The sequence below is a fragment of the Lampetra fluviatilis genome, chromosome 59 (genome assembly GCF_964198595.1).
Source record: "Lampetra fluviatilis chromosome 59, kcLamFluv1.1, whole genome shotgun sequence".
NCBI lineage: Eukaryota > Metazoa > Chordata > Hyperoartia > Petromyzontiformes > Petromyzontidae > Lampetra > Lampetra fluviatilis.
The window spans coordinates 8,659,405-8,682,600 of NC_136333.1; the positions used below are offsets into that span (position 1 = coordinate 8,659,405).

Genomic DNA, 23,196 nt, shown 5'->3' on the forward strand with positions numbered 1-23,196 from the left:
AGGGTGAGAGTGAGAGGGTGAGGTGAGTGGGGGTGAGAGGGTGAGCGCGTGAGGTGAGTGAGGGGTGAGAGTGAGAGGGTGAGCGCGTGAGGTGAGTGGGGGTGAGAGGGTGAGAGTGAGAGGGTGAGGTGAGAGGGTGAGCGTGTGAGGTGAGTAAGAGCATGAGGTGGGCGAGGGTGAGGTAAATGAGAGTGAGTGGGTGAGGTGGGTGAGGTGAGTGAGAGGGTGAGGTGAGTGAGGGTGAGATGAGTGAGGGTGAGGTGAGTGAGAGGGTGAGGTGCGTGAGGGTGAGGTGATGAGTTAGGGTGAGAGGGTGAGCGCGTGAGGTGAGCAGGTGAGTGAGTGAGGCAAGTGCTATCTACTTTGCGATAATCGATCATTTGCAACATCATCATCATTAACTTTATAATCATATACTTTCGTTTAAAAAACGCGCTGCTCACGGGGCGAAAGGGGGACAGTAACGGTGTACAGTCGACCATACTTCACCGCGCCGGTCACTGCCTCGTTGTCGAATCGCACGAAGGGTTGAGTCCAGGACCGCCTACGACGATGACCACCGGACCACCGCTGATGATAGCGACCATTGAGAGAGACACGTGGCTCTGTATCAAGGTCGTATTTATAATATACATTGGGGGGGACACATCCCCCCAATGTTGACTCCATGGCTACGGCCTTGGTCTGTATTATTTCGACTAATTAGCGACATAAATGTCCTCTTTCGTTGAGCAATCATTTGTGGTGGTGATGGCGAGGTCGCTTCTGAAAAATAAGCTCATAGTCTCATAGTTCAGTGGGGTCCTTACCTGATAAGACGAAACAAATTGTTTAGCTTAATTCGGGTTTATGGTTTTACGTGATTTGTTTACCGTGCCTACACTTTGCAATCCGATCGTGTTTTTGTATCGTTTCTTGTTGTAACGTTCTGTGGAAAAGAGCTTTATAGCTCATCGGATTTCGCCTCCAGTATAAATAAATATTCTGATTGTGACTTCCAGTGGGCCGGGTTCATTGCGTAATGTAGCGCGCTAACCGCTGCGCCACCCCTCCTCCCTCTGCTCCTTGCACCCACGTCGATTGAGCCTCCAAGAGAGGGCGACTCGGCTCATCATCCTCCATGTGTATAGGTCGATAAAATAAGTACCGCTTTGTGGGGGAGATCAACGGTGGTTGTCCTAGGGAAAGGCTCGACCCGCCGTCTGTTATAGCAACGTGGAATTTCCACCACCGGTTCTGCAGGGGCTGTAAACGGGAAACACCTTCGATGCTGCACTTCTATTAAGCAGGGTTGGTGTGAGGGGTAGGGGGTAGGGTGAGGGGTAGAGGGGTAGTGTGAGGGGTAGGGGTAGGGTGAGGGGTAGGGTGAGGGGTAGAGAGGTAGTGTGAGGGGTGGGGTAAGGGGTGAGGGGTAGTGTGAGGGGTAGTGTGAGGGGCAGGGGTAGTGTGAGGGGTAGTGTGAGGGGTAGTGTGAGGGGTAGGGGGTAGTGTAAAGGGTAGTGTGAGGGGTGGTGTGAGGGGTGGGGGTAGTGTGAATGGTAGTGTGAGGGGTAGTGTGAGGGATAGTGTGAGGGGTGGGGTAAGGGGTGAGGGGTAGTGTGAGGGGCAGGGGTAGTGTGAGGGGTAGGGTGAGGGGTAGAGGGGTAGGGTGAGGGGTAAGGGGTAGTGTGAGGGGTGGGGTAAGGGGCAGGGTTGGTGTGAGGGGCAGTGTAAGGGGTAGAGGTAGTGTGAGGGGTTGTGTGAGGGGTGAGGGGTAGGGGTAGTGTGAGGGGCAGTGTAAGGGGCAGGGGTAGTGTGAGGGGTAGGGGTAGGGTGAGGGGTAGAGAGGTAGTGTGAGGGGTGGGGTAAGGGGTGAGGGGTATTGTGAGGGGTAGTGTGAGAGGTGGGGTAAGGGGGTAGGGGCAGTGTGAGGGGTAGGGGCAGTGTGAGGGGCAGGGGTCGTGTCGCGGTTCTCGGCGCAGCGCAAGGAACCCGGCTTCCCGAGTTCGATTCCCGCTCACGACCAACACCAGTGACGATTATCTGGACCGGTCCCCTAGGTCGACTCAGCCTCAAATGAGCACCTAGTGTGATGTGTAGTAAGCATCGCCACTGGAGAGACAAAGGCGGCCGGGCGTGGTGCTGGCCACTCACCGCCTCCGTGTGCCGTTCCGGTCTTCATAGGTGCAACTCGCTAACAGCACTTGCCCCAAGTCTGTTAAGGCTACACGGGGATCTTTGTCTTTGGTAAACAGAGCTGCAGTCTCCAACCTCTTATCATCCACCTCCATCTCTCTACAGTCCTCGCCAACGCAATTCACGTTGCCAGGGAAAAAGGGCCTTTGGCCGAAACGTCATCTGGGGCCTCGTGTAGCCTGCCGGAGTATGTAACATGACGCGGCCATTAGCGTGGTTGTAACAGAATATGGGTTACAGACTAAACACACAAACACATTGCCACAGCTACGCCTCGTCCACATAACAGAGGGAGACCTTGCCCACAAACATCTGGGCACTTCACCAGCGTTGGTGCGAGCAAAGCCTGATGACTCTGCTACTGCTGCTGATGAGACACTGAATATCGAAACCGGACCAGAGGTTTGCTTGCATTGAATCAATGCTGCTGATTTCTTCATTGCGTACGCTTTGCGACCTTGGTTCAAAGGTCAACTCGCACTTTCCAACTCCTGCCTCTGTGTTGATGTCACGACTGGTAATTGTATATATATGTTATTCAGGAAATCAATCTCCAACTCTCCACAGATTTAACACAACAACGTAGTTCCTTGGTGCGACGCGCAGGAGTGATACAACGATGGCCTCCGCGGTGCAATACCTGCGCAAGCACAAGGGGGTGAGTGGAACGTCCCAGCACGGCTCCCAGAACGATGATTGAGGGCCGACGTTGACTAATCGATGATGCAAGCTAACGACTAATTAAAAGCCATCGATTATGACTCTTAATTGACGTTATTTATTTTGGGGGTTGCGGGGGTGAGTTGCATTTGGGCCACGTAAATAACTTTTGGTTGCTTTTGTGTCGTACGAGCCTCCACCACCCGACGTAGCCGCACGAAATTAAATTATCTGACTATGATTGACATGGCTCAGCTCACCCTGTGGCGAGTTAGAGAATCTCACAAGCCAGATATAGTAACACTCACCCATCCACTCATCCACCCACTTACTCACTCGACCACTCACTCGCTCACCCACTCACTCACCAACCCACCCATTTGCCCACTCACTCACCCACCTACTTGCTTGCCCACTCACTCGCTGACCCACTCACTCACCACCCGCTTACTTACTCACCCACTCACTCACCCGCTCACTAACTTACCCACCCACTTACTCATCCAGTTATTAACCCATCCACTTACTCGCCCACCCACTTACCAACTTGCCCAAAAAACCCACTTACATATTCACTTTAAGATGGTTTTTGGTTCATGTTTTTGTTTTTTGTTGTTGCGGTTGCACCCGATTCAAGAGCCGAATGGCTCACAGGGCTATACCAAATAAATGAAACTTGAAACTCACTACCTCCCTTACGCGCTCACCCACTCACCGATCAACTCACCTAATAACCCACTCCCCACCTCTCTTACTCGCTCGCCTACTGAACCCACCCACTGAATCAATCACACTGGAGAAACACCCCAGTGACTGAGTGTCAGGTGTAGAATGACCGTGTCGCGTGTGTGTTACAGCTGATCCCTCTGTTCGGATTCCTGAGTCTCGCCGTGGGCATGAGCACCTCCATGAGCATCTATGCACTGCTCACCAAGACTGACGTCGTGTAAGTAACTGTCATGGCCTCCGCGGTGGGGGTTGGTGAGGGGGAGCGGTGGCACAGTGGTTAGCACACTCTGTACTCCGAGTGTGTGCATGAGGGGGGTTTCTCTCTCCCTGTTTTGTCGTGTGTGAGAGTAAGTGAGTGTGTGATAGTAATTGACTGTCATAGTGTGAGTGTGTGTGAGAGAGCGAGTGTGTGAGTGAGTGAACGTCTGAGAGTGAGTGAGTGTGTGAGAGAGTGAGTGTGAGTTAGTGTGTTTGTTATCCGGCAAAAACAACCCCCTCCCTCCTCATGGTGCTTGACGGCAACGCTGTAGTGGGCAGTGCCGTGGCGGGAGGGCCAATTTAAATTGGCCTTTCCCCTTGTGGCGTTGGTAACCACGACAGCGGCCAAATGGGGGCTCTGGATGGGTGCGATGTGCTGGTAATCCCTCCACCTTCAATTAATTACCACTAAACCATGACTGAAATATTTTATTAATAAGCGTGTACCAGAGGCCCCGGGGGGACAGGCGTCTATGACGTCCCCTGGCCAAACCCTATTTGGCGGAGCCAGGAAACTGAATCCTTACCGTCGGAGCTCCTCCAGAAACAACAAAAAAAAACACTACGTGTGGCCATGTAGAATGTTCGAATGCTCACTGTGGAGGAGAGGCTGCCACTCCTCTGTCGGGAGCTGGACCGGTACCGCCTGGATCTCTGTGATATTCAGGAGGTCTGGTGGACCGGCTCTGGCTCCTGCCACCATGTGGGGTGGACAGTCCTCTTCTCGGGGCAGGAGACTGCCAAACAACAGGGAGTGGCCCTTATTCTGAACAAAAGAATTAAGGGGGCGTGGGAGCGTGGCAGTGAGGTGTGGGAAGCTGTAAACCACAGGCTACTTTGGGCTCACCTTCCCATCAACCAGAGGCGAGAAGTGGTGGTCGTGGTTACTCATGCCCCCACCGAAGACGAACATACGTGGAGGGATGCAGGCAAATCCGATGAGTCAGATGCCTTTAATAACCTCCTGTCACAGGTGCTAGCTAAAGTGGCCCCTCATGATAGAGTCATGTTGTTGGGTGACTTCAATGCCCGAGTTGGTCATGATGCTGGCACCTGGTCTGGAGTGATTGGAAGGCATGGGCCAGATCAGCTCAATAACAATGACAGGAGGTTGCTAGATTTTTGTGCAGCCCATGGGCTTGTAATTACCAACACGCTGTTCCGGCATTGGCGCATCCACACAACATCATGGATGCATGCCGGGTCCAAGCAAGAACATCTGCTGGACTACATAGTGACAGAACAGCAAATGCGGGCCCATGTCCTTGACACCAGGACCTACCGTGGAGCTGATCTGCCCACTTACCGTCGACTTGTCATGTATAAGATGCGCATACCATTCTTCCACTCTGGTAGTGGGTGTACACCCAGGACCCCATTCAAACCCTTAGTGGCATGGTCTCAGCTCGCTGATGAAAGTTGCAAGCGAGAATGTCATCATCGCTTGCGGCTGGGGTTGGCATCGTCCCCCACTTCTCCTGATGTCGAGGGAAATAGGGGAGGTTTAGGACTGTGGCTCATGCAGCTGCAATGGCTGCTTTGAGTACACGGTCCAGACCTCCCAAGAGACCCTGGCTGACAAAGGAGGTCTTCAGGCTGGCTGAGAAAAAGCGACAGGCCCACTCTCATCGGCTACAGCATCCCACGTCGGAGAATTAGGAGGCTTACTGCAGCCTTCGCTAGGAGGTTCGGAGAGCCGTGAGGCACTGCAAGGATGGGTGGTGGTTGTGGGTTGCTGAGGAGATGGAGTCTGCCTCAATGGTCCGCGATCACAAATCACTCTTTAATTCCATAAAAAAAAAGTAACCTGCAGCGCCACACCTATTACCATCATTAGGGGAAAGAACGGTGATCCAATCTTCAACACCCAGGAACAAGTTTTAGGATTTGCTGAGCATTTATGTGAGGTCCTGGAGTAGAGGAAATCCCTCAGCCTGGAAAATAACGTGGGACAAAGTGGGGATGACCCTGCTTAGGCTGCGGTGCCTCAAATATTGGAAGAAGTCACCCCCTGTGAGTGGCTGGCTGAGGTGCCATCTGTTGAGGAAGTATTGAAGGCGATCCAGAGTCTGAGACCAGGAAAGGCACCGGGCAGAGATGATCTCCCAAACGAAATGCTGAGGGAGGGTGGCGTTTGTGCCCAGACTGCCCTACATGACATCATAACAACAGTCTGGACCACTGGACGGGTTCTGCAGGATTGGAAGGATGCCCTGGTGGTTTCCCTCTTTAAGAAGGGGGACTGCATAGACTGTAACAACTACAGGGGCATGTCACTCCTCAGTGTGCCGGGAAAGGTCCTGGCAAGGATTATTCAACATCGCCTTGCTAGGCACGCTGAGGAGAGGCTTGACGAGCCCGAATGCAGTTTCAGGACAGGGCGGTCCTGCTCAGATGCCATATTTTCTGTCTGTCTTCTATAGCAGAGGTGTAGGCAATTCTAACAAGACCTACATCGTTGCTTTATTGGTCTTGTCAAGGCCTATGAAACCATCAGTTGGCCTGGGCTCTGACCTACTGCTCACGATCATTAAGGACCTTCATGATGGTGAGCGGGCCCAGGTAAAAGTACGTGGCCGAGAGTCGGAGCCATTCCCTGTACACCTTGGGGTGCGACAGGGATGTCCTCTGGTTCCCACATTATTTTACATCTATTTCGACCACGTAGTTCGTGAAGCCTATAATAGCTGTACCAGAGGAATTTCCATTTGGTACAGATACAATGGGAGGCTGATCGATGCCCGGGTGCGGTCAAGGGATGGCTTCTTATTGCTCAACCATGCTATGTATGCCGATGATCTGGTAATTGCTGCTCACTCAGAGGAGGAGTTGGAGGTGCTACTGCTGAACCTGGAGCTTGCCACCAAGAGGTGGAGCCTTACCATCAGCCCCACCAAAACTAAGCACCTGCCTGGGTATTTTGTACCATCGGACACTCCAACCCCACAACTCCCAATTGGTGATAGGGCAGTTGTGGAGAGAGTGGAGAGTGTCCCATACATGGGAAGTGTGCTCAGGACTGGCTCCAGTTTAACAGCAGAGGTCTCACTCCGAATCAATCGAGCGGCATTATCTTTTCATCGGTTGCGTAACGCTGTGTGGAAGCTATCTGGTCTGTTGCTCGGCATGAAGCTTCAGGTCTTCTCGGCCACAGTCATTCCCTCCTTTTTCTATGCTTGCGAAACGTGGACCCCCTTAATGGATCATCTTCGCCGTTTAGAACATTTAGACTTGCCTGCCTACAATCCATCCTGGGTTTAACCAGGCTGGATTGTGTGAGGAGCTCCAAAATTCTTGAAAGATATGAACAAAGCCCCATCGGTGAGCTCCTCCAGCAGGCAAGGCTGCATTGGTTGGGTCATGTAGCCTGCATGGCCAGCCACCGCATGCCTAAACAGCTTTTGTTTGGCCGGATCGAGGGGGGTAAACGGGCGTGGCATGGGCTAGAGAAGAGATGGAGTGATGTGGTACAGGAGGACGTGGAGCTGAGTGGACTTGCCGATGACTGGTACCAGCGGTGTCAAGATCGGCCTCTGTGGAGGAGGCTCGTGAATGATGCTACTGGGCAGTTGGGGGCAGTCGCCTTCCAACAACAACGGAGGGGGGAGGAGCGACACTCACAACAACGAGCGGAGCGCCGGGTGGCTAAAGCATAGCAAGTTGGCACAGTAGGGGGCACAGGTGGTGCATCGGTCATTCATATGACTCTCAGTCAGTCGACCCATGGCACTTAGGTCTGCCCCGTGACCTCCTGCCAGCGAGCTTTCGACACTTCACGTGACCTTAACGTGCACATAGCCTGGCACAAGCGTCGTGGTGATGTCACCGCCACTTCGTAGCGAATGGCGGTTGCTGTTATTGAGAGTGAGTGGGGAGCAGTAGTGGAGTGGTTAGCGCGCTGCGCGAGAAATCCGGTGACCCGAATTCGATTCCCACTCACGGCCAACATCAGTAGTGATTGTCTGAACCGGTCCTGGGTCTCCCCTAGGTCGACTGAGCCTCAAATTAGTACCTGGTGTGGTGTGTTAAGACAAAAGCGGCTGGGCGTGGTGTGCTAATAGCACTTGCCCAAACAGCCTGTTAGATGCTATCCTGGGATTCTTTGTCTTTGTAGCATTTATGCGTGTGTTGTGTGTCGTGTGTCTCATCAGGGTGAATAAATCTGGGAACCCGTGCCCATGGGAGAAAATTGATCCAACCAAACCACAGAAGGTAATACTCATGCACTCACACGGACAAAGACACACACTTACACAGACACACTCACATAGACATACACTCACACAAACACGCACTCACATAGCCTCACACAATCACATAATTACTTACACAGACAGACAAAGATCCCCCGTATAGCCTGAACAGCCTGTTGGGGCAAGTGCTGTTAGAGAGGAGCACCTATGACCAGGGCCGGATGAAGGCGTGGGGGCTTTAAGGGCTGCAGGCCAGGGGCCTCTGCCAGCTGGAGGGCCTCCAGACATTAAGTGAAAAGTTGTTTCGCTTGTGAAAGCTGAATTTTATTTTCTGTTAGCCTTGTAAAAATAAATTGTATTTTTCTTTAACTTTGTTTTCTTTTTGAAAATATTACTGGGGGCCTCACAGGACCTGTAGCCCAGGGGCTTTCAAAATCTTAATCCGGCCCTGCCTATGAAGGCCGGCACGGCACACCAGGGGGTGCAGTGGCTGGAACCATGCCCGGCCGCCATTGTCCCCCGAGCAGCGACCCAGGGGAGGCCCAGGATTTGTTCAGATAAGTGTCACTGGCGTTGACCGTGCGGGGAAATCGAACTCGGGTCGCCGTGTACGTGTGCAGCGCCCTAACCGCTGCACTACCGCTCCTCACTCACTCACATAGACTCACAATCACACAATCACACGCTCACACGCTCACACAGACACACACTCACACGGACATATACTCAAACACTCACATAGACAGACAATCACACATCAACAACAGCTGTCATTCGCCAATAAGTAGAGGTGACGTCACCACAGTGCTTGTGCCAGGCCAGGTGCACTCTGAGGCCACGTGAAGTGTGGAAGGCTCGCTGGAAGGAGGTCACGGGACAGACCCAGGTGCCATGGGTTGACTGACTGAGATGACTGGCAGATGCACCACCTGTGCTCCCCACTGTGCCAACTTGCTGCACTCTAGTCGCCCGGCACTCTGCTCGTTGTTGTGAGCGTCGCTCCTCTGCTCTCCGTTGTTTTTGGAGGGCGACTGCCTCCAACTGCCTAGTAGCGTCCTTCACGAACCTGCTCCATAGAGGCCACTGGTACCAGTCGTCGGAAAGTCCACTCAGCTCCACATCCTCCTATACCGCATCAGTCACTCTCTTCTCCAGCCCATGTCGTGCCCATTAACCCATCTTTATGCAGCTAATAAGTATAACCCGTAAAAACAAAGTTTTTCACTATAAATCCTTTACATGCGTGGCAGCGAACTTAATATAAAGGATTTAAAAATATATTCGCCTGTGGAGGACGCGGGGATCGATCCCGCGACCTTTGGTATGGGAAGCGAAGGCGCTACCAACTGCGCTACTCCGCCACGGCCTGTGGAGGGGTTACGCTCTGGGCTCTTATACTGTGACGTTCAGCCAAAGCGATGAATGAGTTATATTTGAATATATGTAAAATATTTTTTTTTGCCTCAAAAGTGTAAAATTTTGGGAATTTTTTTTCACGAACATGAATTGTCTGTCACAACGAGTCTGTGTGGAAAATGTCAGCTCGATTGGATCACGCGAAGTGGGTTAAAAAACGAGCGAAAGATTTGCACGGTCCTAAGCAAGCAAGCAAGCACGCAAGCACGCAAGCAAGCAAGCGAACTTAATATAAAGGATTTAAAAATAAGCTGCTTGGGCATGCGGTGGCTGGGCGCGTGGGCTATATACCTCAGCCAATGCAAGCCTTGGCTGCTGGAGGAGCTCACTGATGGGAATGTGCCCAGATCTTTGAAGGATCTGTGAGCTCCTCACACAATCCAGCCTGGTCCGTAACGCAGCACGCTAACAACTGAACCACCACACATGCATGCAAAGTCCCCCCGTATAGCCTTGAACAGACTGTTGGGGAAGTGCCGGCAGCGTGTCGCACCGATGATAATCGCCACCGCTGCTGGTGGCCGTGATTGGGAATTGAACTCTGGTCTATGCCGGGTTCATAGTGCGATGCGCAAACCACAGCACCACCGCTCCCCTCACTCGCATCTGTGCAGGACCAACCACACACACTCACTGGGGTGACTCTAACTAATCGTTATCTCTCTCTCGCCCCCTTTCCTTGTCTCTCCCCCTCACTCTCTCCTCGATAGTTGATCACCATCAACCAGAAGTGGGAGAGATGCGAGGGACTGGACCTGGCAAAGCAAGCGACCAAATAAACTCACTCATGGACATCCCCCACACTTAGTCACCCACTCACACGCACATAGACACCCACTCATACACACATACACATAGACACCCACTCACACACACATACACATAGACACCAACTCACATACACACACACATTGACACCCACTCATGTAGACACCCACTCACATAGACATAGACACCCACTCACGTACACATAGACACCCACTCACACACACATACACATAGACACCCACTCACGTACACATAGACACCCACTCACGTACACATATACACCCACTCACATAGACACTCACTCACATAGACACACACACACATCCACATAGACACCCACTCATATAGATACCCACTCACGTAGACACCCACTCACAGAGACACACACACCAACTCACACACATGCACACACAAATAGACACACACACATACACCTACTTTCACACACACACACCCACTCACTCATCAAGTGACGAGTCAGGTGGTTGGATCGTTGAGCTGTAAACGGGGATTGAACTCTGACCGGAGCAGTGATTTGAGTAAAAATGGCGTTTATAGTCAATAGACAAACAAGACAAAGGTCCCCCATGTCGTATTTAACAAGCTGCTGGGGCAAGTGCTGTTAGCGAGTAGCTGCTATGAAGGCCGGCACGGCACACGAGGGGGGTGGGTGGCCAACATCACGCCCGGCCGCCTTTGTCTCCCAAGTGGAAATGTTTACACACCACACCAGGCACTTGTTTTAGGCTGACCTAGAGGAGGCCCAGGACCGGTTCAGATAACCACTACGGGTGTTGGCCGTGAGTGGGAATCGAACTCGGGTCGCCGGATTCGTAGCGCAGCGCGCTAACTGCTGCACACACACACAGTGCTGCACACACAGTGCTGCACACACACACAATGCGTTGTTATGTTCCCCGCACAACAGAGAGCCTCTAGCCTTACACGTGATTACTCGCTCGAGTCCGTCCAAATGATGGCAGCAACTCCATGCTGAACTTGAGTCCGCGAACTGCGACACAGTGTACCACAAGGGTGGTCCAGATGTCTCGTGACCCCTCCCTCCCTCCCCTCAATTAACTCCTAATATTGTGTTGCATATTCATTTGTGTTTTAAATAAAACCTTACATATTAAATAAAATTATTACGTTGTAGAGAATTATTCAATCGTGGGGGTTGGTGAGGGTGGGGGAGGCACGAGACATCCGGACCACCCTGTACTCTGTGAACTGACCAGATGGGAAGACTCTCGTGTACCAGGCACTCATTTGAGGCTGAGTCGACCTCGGGGAGGCCCATTGACCAGTTAAAATAGTCGTCACTGGTGCTGGCCGTGAGCGGGAATCAAACCTGGGTCGCCAGGTTCATAGCGCAGCGCGCTAACCGCTACACTACAGCTCCCTCCACCACACAGTTCACACACACACAGACACACACACTTATACAGTAGGAACCTCTGGTTACACCAGCCCACAGGGGATTATTCTGTCCGTCCGTCGTGCGGGGAGGGGCTGGGTGGGGAAGGTGGGGAGGGGCTGGGTGGGGAGGGTGGGGAGGGGCTGGGTGGGGCGGGTGGGGAGGGGCTGGGTGGGGAGGGAGGGGAGGGTGGGGAGGGGCTGGGTGGGCAGGGTGGAGAGGGGCTGGGTGGGGAGGGGCTGGGTGGGGAGGGAGGGGCTGGGTGGGGAGGGAGGGGCTGGGTGTGGAGGGTGGGGAGGGGCTGGGTGGGTAGAGGGGAGGGGCTGGGTGGGGAGGGTGGGGAGGGTGGGGAGGGGCTGGGTGGGGAGGGAGGGGCTGGGTGGGGAGGGGCTGGGTGGGGAGGGTGGGGAGGGGCTGGGTGGGGAGGGTGGGGAGGGGCTGGGTGGGGAGGGTGGGGAGGGTGGGGAGGGGAGGGGAGGGTGGGGAGGGGCTGGGTGGGGAGAGGATATTAAGATAATTATGCATGAACTTAGGAAGGAACCACTCAGACTCTTCTGTGTTAAGCAACTTTAATATCTAAAAACACTCTAATATGCGAACACACTTATGATCGGAATTGCCACGACAGGACTCCTGCAGATATCATACTCATCGATCCGTACAATTAAAACCTCAATCCTTACGTTGTTAAACTGAGCAGTCGAACAACAGGCGAACTGCTCATAGTAACGCGACAATCTACGACGGTAGCAAGGTCCTTAGAAATGACAGCAGACATGCGCAACCGTGCCAAAGAAACATGCTCAATGGCAAAAGGGGGCATCAATGAATTCATTCGTACGATTATGTGATGCAAAGAAAACAAACGACTAAAATACTTCTCAACGACCGTATCCATGCAACTTAAGGGACAACACAATGCTTCTCCACGACCAGTCAGTAATGAACACACCGCTCTCGAATGGCAACCCTTTGCGGAACAAACACCACGCGGGACGACCTCATTGGTGCCGATATGCGCGTTGGAGGGGTGAGGGGAGGAGAAGAGGTGGTGAGAGGTGGGGTAGGAAGGGGGAGGAAGGGTGGTGAGGGGAGGAGGGAGGGGGAGGAGGGGTGGTGAGGGGGAGAGGTCGGGAGGTGGTGGGGGAGGAGGGACTGGCAACTATCATTGTTGTCAAAGGTGTAACTTTAAATCGAGAATGGCTCCACTTCTTCTTTGAAAGGTGCCGACCAGTGGTTTCAAAGGTTACACGCGTCACGTGCACAGCACCGATGTTGACATTTTTACTCTGAGCGCAAATACACCTGCTTTACCGGTTTCCATGCCGTAAACCGGTTACCGTAAACAAAACCGGTTTTTAATGGCCATATAATAATAGGTGTTTTACCCTTTCTGGCAGTAAAACAGGAGGTGTGCTCGGATGTTCAAACAACCACGTAGGTACCTTTTTGCAAGGTGTCAGTGACGTCTGCATGAACCACACGCACACACGTGCTTGTGGTGGACGTGCAATCCACACGTGCTCTGCCGACATTGTCACGCATTGGCTTTGGCACTGGTTGGCCGTCACCGCCAGTCTTCTTCACCGCCTTGCCACGCCACAGGTATTAGACCGGAGAACAACGCCAGACGGCGAATAGCACACCGAGAGTGCAAGTATCGGAAGACTTATAGCTCGAGTCGAGCAGTTTCACTAATGGGATACCTCTTTTGCCAGGTTCAAAAATGATGAACGATAAGAATCGGGTGTTTACCCTTTCTGGCCATAAATCTGAGCACACCTCCTGCGTTCACTGTCGTGAAGGGGTAAACGAAGCTATTATTGGGTTTTTTCCCATTATATTTGATACTGGCAACAACAATAATGTTCCGTAGATTCTATCAGACGTTTTGTTGTCGACTCGACATGTTTCCGTCGGAGGAATGAACCCGTTGCAGAGCAGGCGGCGGGGAGAGGACGGGCGACACGCACAGCACGTCCCTGCCCGTGGGTGGGTCACGTGGGTGTCCAGGAGGAGGCGCGCCCCCTGACGCTGGCAGGAGATGGCGCGAGAGAAAAGTGTGCGGACTCGGCTCCAGCTGATGGAACGATCGGAATGGGATGTACCCTTGCCTGGCAATGAAGCAGGAGGTGGTGAAGATATTTCTTTTGGAAGGCATGACGTCTGCATTAACCACACGTACTTGTGATAAAACGTGCACACAAACATATCTCTGATAATAATAATGTCCGCATTGTCTTTAGATCTGATTGGCCTGCACCAGAGACAGCCTCCTTCACGGCCTCGTCTCACCACCGGCGTTAGACCAGAGGGCGACGCCAGATTGGTCAACACACGTAGTAAAGTCACATGGTGACTGATTGAGATACATAGAGATACATAGAGATACATAGAGATACACCTCGAGATACATAGAGATACATAGAGATACACCTAGAGATACATAGAGATACATAGAGATACATCTAGATACACCTAGAGATACATAGAGATACATAGAGATACACCTCGAGATACATAGAGATACACCTAGAGATACATAGAGATACATAGAGATGCATAGAGATACATAGAGATACATAGAGATACATAGAGATGCATACAGATACATAGAGACTCATCAATACATAGAGACTCAGAGATACATAGCGACCTCGAGATACATAGAGACGCATCGAGAAACAGACTCATTGAGATACACAGAGACTCTTAGATGATACATAGAGACTCATAGAGATATGTAGAGATTGTGTGAACGTGGGCTAGGTTTTTGCCTAATCCTTGTCAGCTGGCTCAGCAAAACTTAATAAACTAAACTAACATAGAGACTCATAGAGATACATAGGGACTCATAGAAATACATCGTGACTCATAGAGAAACATAGAGACTCATAGAGATGCATAAAGACTCATAGAGATGCTGTCAGCGAGACCTCGCTCCGCCCCGGCCCCCTCCTCTCTGGAACCTACTAACGGGTTCCCAAGGCTTCCTGATGGCCCCCCTTTGTGGCCTTTCCCCTCTCGTGTCTATCGTGGCCTGCTGACGTGGGTACTCCTATACACCGCAGTTACCCTTTTCCGCCAGCAGCCAGCGCTATGCCACTACACACACATGCTCTGATAATAAATGTATGCATGGTCTTTGAAACTCATTGGCCAAATCTTATTTATGGCCTCGTCTATCCAAAGGTTTTAACCCAGAGAACAACACCTAAAGGCATGTTTTGTCACAAATACGTGTGATAAATGCAGATTTGATGCCTTGCAAAAAGGTATCTAATTGCCAGAAAGGGTAAAACCTATTCGCATTGTTCCCTACGTCTCATCATTATGAACTGTTTCCTCACATCTTCCCTCACGTCTCCGCGTCTCCCCTCGACTCTCACCATGTCCCCTCGACTCTCTGTTTCTCACGCCACATCCCCACGTGTCATTCTATTTCCAGTCGTCTCTGTTGCCTCTGCGCGTGTGGGATCACCGTTGCTTCTTCCTTGGCCGGCCCAGCATCCCCAGGGAGATTAGCGGAATCGATTCCGCTCAAACTCGTGTGAGTTTCGACTGCGAGTGTGCGGATTTGCTTCTGCCAATCTCCTTGGGGCAGTTCTTCAGGGGTGAGCCACCAGCCACTCTCTACCAGGGAACCCAGTACTCTCCACCAGGGAATCGTCACTCTCTACCAGGGACCGCTGCACCCTCGAGCAGGGAACCCAGTACTCTCCACCAGAAAATCATCACTCTCCACCAGGGGCAGCTGCACTCTCTACCAGGAAGTCCAGCACTTTCTTCCAAGGGACCCAGCACTCTCCAACAGGGAACTGTCACTCTCTTTTTGGAGCCCGAGCACTCTCTACCAGGGGGACCCAGGACTCTCCACTGTTATATTTTTAGCCCTTTAAAAAATTGATTCACCAGGAAAATGCCCTAACAAAATAGGGAAATCTGAAAGACATTGCTTGGAAATTTTCATTAAAAAATCCAAAGAGGAGGGAAATATATTAAACGTGTTGCCTTGATAATGTTGTTTATTTCAGATGTAACCATGATAAGTTCGTGATAAGTATGCATATGTTGTAAGGAAAATAGCAGTCCAGAGATTTAATCAGGATAATTGTTGGTTAACTATAGAAAAGGCATTGATTTTGTTTAATAATGACTGGTGGCCAATAGACCATTACTAATTTTTAAAAGGGGGACTGTTATATATATGCCTCTTCCAAAAATTATATTGCCTATTTTTAATATAATAGTTCTCTTTTCACACATATCTGGATTTAGCTTGTTCTAAAATAAGTATAACCCGTAAAAACAAAGTTTTTCACTATAAATCCTTTATATGCGTGGCAGCGAACTTAATATAAAGGATTTAAAATATATTCGCCTCTGGAGGACGCGGGGATCGATCCCGCGACCTTTGGCATGGGAAGCGAAGGCGCTACCAACTGCGCTACTCCGCCACGGCCTGTGGAGGGGTTACGCTCTGGGCTCTTATACTGTGACGTTCAGCCAAAGTGATGAATGAGTTATATTTGAATATATGTAAAATATTTTTTTTTTGCCTAAAAAATGTAAAATTTTGGGAATTTTTTTTCACGAACATTAATTGTCTGTCACAACGAGTCTGTGTGGAAAATGTCAGCTCGATTGGATCACGGGAGGTGGGTTAAAAAACGAGCGAAAGATTTGCACGGTCCTAAGCAAGCAAGCACGCAAGCAAGCAAGCACGCAAGCACGCAAGCAAGCAAGCGAACTTAATATAAATGATTTAAAAAACGCAGCAATGGAGGCCTGTGAACTCCTCCCTTGAAACAACAAATGCCAAAGGAGCACTCCATGCTGCTTCAGCTGTTTGGTTTGGAAAAGTTGTAAAGTATAGATTGACCACCACCGCTTAGGAATATTTTCAAATATGATATTAAACGTTAATTTGATTATATAATGTAATGCGATATGATGATGCAGCTAAGGTCAAAAGGTTTCAATATGACTATTTTGCATATTCTTATTAACAACTAGTGGGACATACCCAGCATTGTCTGGGCGAAAAAGATACACACATCGACTTACACACACATACATGGACTTACACACAAAAACATCAACTTGCACACACATATAGACTCAAACATACACATCGACTCACACACACATCGACTTATGCACGCACACATCGACTCACACACACACACAGCGAATTACACGCACACACATTTTTTTTATTTTTACTTATACACACGCACATCGAATCACACATACATGGACTTACACACATGTAGTGACTGTGGTTGTCACTGTATGGTGCCGGGGCTTACGAAGCCACGGCGGATAACACTGGTCAACAAAAAAACATTTTTTTCTGGCCTGGACTTTTGCAGCTGTTTTAGACTAATTTCAGGGTGCTGATTCCAAATCTGATCTCAGATTTACTCTATCACATATCATTTTTATGCCATCGGCATACCCCATTTTCATTTATTTTACCCGAAATTAACTCTATCACTTATGATTGCAAGTTGTTGCGAGTCAGTGACTGCTTTAGTGTTAAAATATGGTGCTGTATTTTTAGGATAGTGTGTTTATAATATCATTTTATGTAGATATCCACATTTTAATATTTTTCTTCTGCAGTTTTTATTGAAAATGCAATAATTGATATCTCAAAAACCGTTGTAATACCTTATGCCAGAAAAAGTGTGTTGACCAATGTAATGTGTTGTAGGTATGGGCAGCCCGGAAAACGGGGGGTAGTACCAACCCTAGCGGGGCTTGGGTGAGTGCTGGTTAGCGTGGAGGCACCGCGAGCAGTGTGCGGTGCGGGCTCCCGGTGAGGGAGCGAGAGAGACCGTCAGCCAGCCAGGGCTACGTTGGGGCATGATACGCTGGCTGACCTGCTGACACGTGACCGGATGATATTGGAGGGGGGCCACCGGTGGACGGGGACCGCGGGGTGGTCACGTGGTCCAAAAGAGCTCTCGGGAACCTTCAAGAAGGAGCTCGAGAGACCTGGAAGGTGGGCGGGGCGAAGGGCGGAGCCAGCCCCGGCCCGGGGGTATCTAACGAGGGTCCCGCGAGGAGCTCGAGGTTCTTCGTGTGCTCGTGGTGTTATGAAGATCCACGTCGGGGAGAAGAAGCCTCTAGCCATGCGGTCCGGGACCCAGCTTGTGATCCGGGACGGGATCGCAAATCGTGTCTAGTTCTGCTGGAGCGTGGTTATATGGGCATTCGAGACCCGAGTGTAGATCGTGTTATCTTGCGTGCTGTTGTATAATAAATAGTGTTGATCCCAAGATAACGTCGACTCAGTTGGACTCACTACACACACACAAATAAATTGACTTACACACACACATGGACTTACACACACACACACACATCGACTTAGACACACACATCGACTCACACAAATACATATTGACTCACGCACACACACATATCGACTTATGCACAGAACAACAACAACCGACCTTCGCAACTAAGAGGCGGTGACGTCATCACGACGCTTGTGCCAGGCTATGTGCACCTTGAGGTCACGTGAAGTGTCGAACGCCCGCTGGCAGGTCATGGGGCAGACCCAGGTGCCACGGGTCGACTGACTGAGACGACTGGCTGATGCACCACCTGTGCCCCCTACTGTGCCAACTTGCTGTGCTTTAGCCACCCGGCCTTCCGCTCATTGTGAGCATCGCTTCTCCGTTGTTGTTGGAGAGCAACTGCCTCCAACTGCCCAGTAGCGTCCTTCACGAGCCTCCTCCACAGAGGCTGATCTTGACACCGCTGGTACCAGTCATCGGCAAGTCCACTCAGCTCCGCATCCTCCTGTACCACATCACTCCATCTTTCTCTATCCCGTGCCGCACCCATTTAGCACCCTCGATCCGGCCTTGCCTGCTGGAGGAGCTCATTTATGGGACTTGTCCAGATCTTTCAAGGATGTGTGAGCTCCTCACACAATCCAGCCTGGTTAAACCCAGGATCGATCGTAGGCAGACCAGCCTAAATGTTTTTAACCGGCGAAGATGTTCCATTCAGAGGGTCCACGTTTCGCAAGCGTAGAGAAGGGAGGGAATGACATTGGCTGAGGAGACCTGAAGATTCGTGTGGAGCGACAGACCAGGAAGATAATGCCGCTCGACTGATTCGGAGTGAGACCTCTGCTGTTAAACCAGAACCGATCATGAGCACACTGCCCAGGTATGGGAAACTCTCCACTCTCTCCACAACTGCCCTATCACCAATTGGGAGTTGTGGGGTGGAGTGTCCAATGGTACAAAATACCCACGCAGGTGCTTAGTTTTGGTGGGGCTAATGGTAAGGCCCCACCTCTTAGTGGCAAGCTCCAGGTTCAGCAGCAGCGCCTCCAACTCCTTCTCTGAGTGAGCAGCAATTACCAGATCTTCGGCATACGTAACAAAGTTGAGCAATCGGGAGCCATCCCTTGACCGCACCCGGGCATCGATCAGCCTCCCATTGTATCTGCACCAGGTGGAAATTCCTCCGGGACAGCTATTGAAGGCTTCACGAACTACGTGATCGAAATACTAACCTATGCAATTTTTTGCCAAAATTGGCCAAATTTTCACAGCTTTATATTTCATCAAAAAGTTAATTCCTCGGTTGTGTTAAGTCTTAGCATCCTATATATTACATTAAAAGTGGTAAATTTCACCATTCAACTTTCACGTCCCAAAAAGTAAATCGGCATACTAACCTATGCAAAATTTTGATTTAAAGCTTTCGTGACTGGAGGGATTTATTATCTTGGTTCTTTCGGTAAAGTCACGTAGAAGGGAAATAATAAAATAATATAAATATTTCGGGTCTCAATTGATTGTGTTCACGCTTACGGTGACTTTCAGACCGCATTCCATTTTCTGCTCCCCCCTCCCCTTTTCCGAACATAGATGGACTCGTCCATCTTGCAAACTGCCAAATCACTGTCTATGGTGCTGACGTTAGGAAAAATCGGCACAAATTTCTTGTTGTGGATTTCACACCTGATGATGATTGCTTGTGTTGCAGTCGAAACGTCGTGGGAATTTTTATTGTTTTATATTCATATTATTTTATTATTTCCCTTCTACGTGACTTTACCGAAAGAACCAAGAATATATAACCTATGCTATTTTTGGCCAAAATTGGGCAAATTTTTAAAGCTTTATTTTTCAACAAAAAGGCATTCCTCAGTTGTGTTTAGCCTATATTACAGTAAAAGTAGGACATTTCACCGTGACACTTTCAGGTAAAAAAAAGGTAATCGGCATACTAACCCATGCCGTGTTAAGCCAAAATAAGCCAAATTTTCACAGCTTTATTTATCAACAAAACTGCTTTGGCTTCCTGTTGCCGAACTCATACATTATAAGGTGGCACTCATTACATACAAAGCGCTTGCCACAAATGAACCACAATACGTTGTTGATATTATCAAAGACCATAAACCATCACGCAAACTCTAGTCATCCTCGCAGCAGCTTTAGGCTAGTCATCGAATAAGGACGGTCTCTGCATTGCACGCTTTCAGATGCACTTCTGCAGCCGTCTGGAATGTTTTTCCTTCCGATATTAGGAAGTCACTGGAGCTACACATTTTTTAAATCTAGATTTAAAATGCATTTTCTTTAGAACTGCTTTTTGTGTATAGTTTGTTGTCCTTCCCCCACACCTCAGATGAGCATGGTTGGCTATGTACGGTGTGAAAGAAGTTCAACATGCACACCAACACCAACACTCGCTAAATACCCAAACCAACATGGACACTCGCTAAATAACCTAACCATCATGGACACTCGCTAAATAACCTAACCATCATGGACACTCGCTAAATAACCTAACCATCATGGATACTCGCTAAATAACCTAACCATCATGGACACTCGCTAAATAACCTAACCAACATGGACACTCGCTAAATAACCTAACCAAAATGGGCACTCGCTAAATAACCTAACCATCATGGACAATCGCTAAATAACCTAACCATCATGGACACTCGCTAAATAACCTAACCATCATGAATACTCGCTAAATAGCCTAACCAACATGGACACTCGCTAAATGACCTAACCAACATGGATACTCGCTGAATAACTTAACCAACATGGACACTCGCTAAAAAACCTAACCATCATGGACACTCGCTGAATAACTTAACCAACATGGACACTCGCTAAATAACCTAACCAACATGGACACTCGCTAAATAACCTAACCATCATGGACACTCGCTGAATAACTTAACCAACATGGACACTCGCTAAACAACCTAACCAACATGGATACTCGCTGAATAACTTAACCAACATGGACACTCGCTAAATAACCTAACCATCATGGACACTCGCTGAATAACTTAACCAACATGGACACTCGCTAAATAACCTAACCAACATGGATACTCGCTGAATAACTTAACCAACATGTTTTTGGATCTTTCGGTAAAGTCACGTAGAAGGGAAATAATAAGATAATAAAAAATAAAACATAACTTATTATTATTTTTCTTCTCCGTGACTTTACCGAAAGATCCAAGAATATGAATCGCTGCAGTCATGAAAGCTTTAAATCGAAATTTAACCAACATGGACACTCGCTAAATAACTTAACCAACATGGTGCTGTAGCGCCACCGTGTGGTCACGTGGTACCACTGCAGTGCCTGGCGCGGTGACAGCAGCAGTGGCGCTGTGCGGCGTCTTCACGACTTCATTGCCGCCAACCCGCTTGGGACTAACGCCAGGACGCCGCAGCAGCAGCAGCGACTCACAACTGCGGGGAACGCGCGGGGTGACGTCTGACAGCGGCAACTGCTGGCGAACTGTGTTGGCCTACACTGCACATGTCCACCACATAGCAGACGTCACCACGAATTGAATGCTTGTGGTACTGCACTTGTCCACTAGAGGGCACACGTAACACGTCAAACGCCGGGAGAAAAAAAAACTAAACTCTGCGGCCGATTTGCTCCGCAATTCTTTATTTCTTCACGGATTTTCAAGTAACAAACTACTGCATTGACATCCCAAGCTGTCCCATACGTTTACACCGTTGCATATTTGGTGAACATCGGTGCTGAAATAGTGAAACGCACTGCATTCCCAAACAGTGCGCTTCAAATCGGCAACAATCACAGCCATCATTGACTTCAATGCAAAATGCCGCCCCGGTTCCACAAGTCACACAACAAGCAAGTGGTGTGTGCCCTTCGACTCTACCCGACAGAGTCGCGCCATATACAATTCAACTCATCTCGCTGAGACGCGTTTAAAGGCATATCAATTGGGGTTTGGGATTAGTCTTCTTGGTTCTTTCGGTAAAGTCACGTAGAAGGGAAGTAATAAAATAATGAAAATAAAACATAATAAAACAATTCTCACGACGTTTCGGCCACAACGCAAGCAGCCGTCCTCAGGTGAAACCAGGTCTGTCGAGGCGACAGCGTCTGAATGATGTCTGAATGACGCTGTCGCCTCGACAGACCTGGTTTCACCTGAGGACGGCTGCTTGCGTTGTGGCCAAAACGTCGTGAGAATTGTTTTATTTTTATTATTTTATTACTTCCCTTCTACGTGACTTTACCGAAAGAACAAAGAAGATGAATCCCTGCAGTCACGAAAGCTTTAAATCGAAAGTTTGGGATTAGGTTTAGGAATTAGGTTAGGGGTTAGAATTAGGTTTACGGGTTAGGGTTATGGTTAGGGTGCGGGTTAGAGTAATGGTTAGGGGTTTAGGGTAGGGTTAGGGGTTAAGTTTAGAGTTAGGGGCTAGGGTTTAGGGGTTAGGGTTAGGGCAAAGGGTTAGGGTTAGTAAGGATTAGGGCACCTATGCAGTTTTATGCCAAAATCATCCAAATTTTCATAGCTACATTTTCCAAGAAAAAGTTAATTCCTCCCTTTTGTTTAGCATTAGTATGCTATATATTGCATTAAAAGTAGGATATTTCACCGTGAACATTTCATGTAAAAAAGAAGCAAATCGGCATACTAACCTATGCCGTTTTTGGCCAATAGTGGCCAAATTTTTACAGCTTTCTTTTTCAACAAAAGGTAATTCCTCCCTTTTGTTTAGCATTAGTATGCTATATATTGCATTAAAAGTAGGATATTTCACCATGAACATTTCATGTAAAAAAAAAAATTAACCCGTAAAAACAAAGTCCTCTCGTCCTCTGGCTTGAGATGGCTGCCACCTATGGGTCAGATGATTGCCTGCCACCATTAAGCAATTGGTAATTAAATATTTAAAAAAAATGTCCTAAAAAGTGTAAAATTTTGGAAAAAAATTTTCACGAAAATAAATTTTCACGCACAACGAGCTCGATTGGATCACGGGAAGTGGGTTAAAAAACGACCTAAAGATTTGCACGGTCGTAAGCGCACAAGCAAGCAAGGAAGTGAACTTAATATAAAGGATTTAAGAAGCAAATCGGCATACTAACCTATGCCGTTTTTGGCCAAGTGTGAGTTTATGTGTAGAGGAGTAATATGGGGATGTGACGTCATGCTCGCTGTCCAGTGCAATGACGTCATGGGATGTGGCGTTATGCTTGCTGGGCGAGGCGATGACGTCATGTCTCCTCTAGGTA

At 49.3% G+C, this 23,196-nt stretch overlaps 1 protein-coding gene and 1 non-coding gene across 2 annotated transcripts; one reads left to right on the forward strand and one right to left on the reverse strand.

Annotated features, from left to right (window-relative positions):
* Positions 1-2,745: 2,745 nt before the first annotated feature.
* Positions 2,746-10,675, forward strand: LOC144950770 (normal mucosa of esophagus-specific gene 1 protein-like). Its single transcript, XM_078880850.1, has 4 exons — positions 2,746-2,833; positions 3,693-3,781; positions 7,974-8,034; positions 10,142-10,675. Exons 1-4 carry the CDS (start codon positions 2,795-2,797, stop codon positions 10,208-10,210), a joined length of 258 nt encoding a protein of 85 aa, XP_078736976.1. The 5' UTR covers positions 2,746-2,794; the 3' UTR covers positions 10,211-10,675.
* Positions 10,676-16,000: 5,325 nt separating this feature from the next.
* Positions 16,001-16,073, reverse strand: TRNAG-CCC (transfer RNA glycine (anticodon CCC)). The gene has a single exon. It is a non-coding gene; the product is annotated as a tRNA-Gly (tRNA).
* Between the last annotated feature and the right edge of the window lie 7,123 nt (positions 16,074-23,196).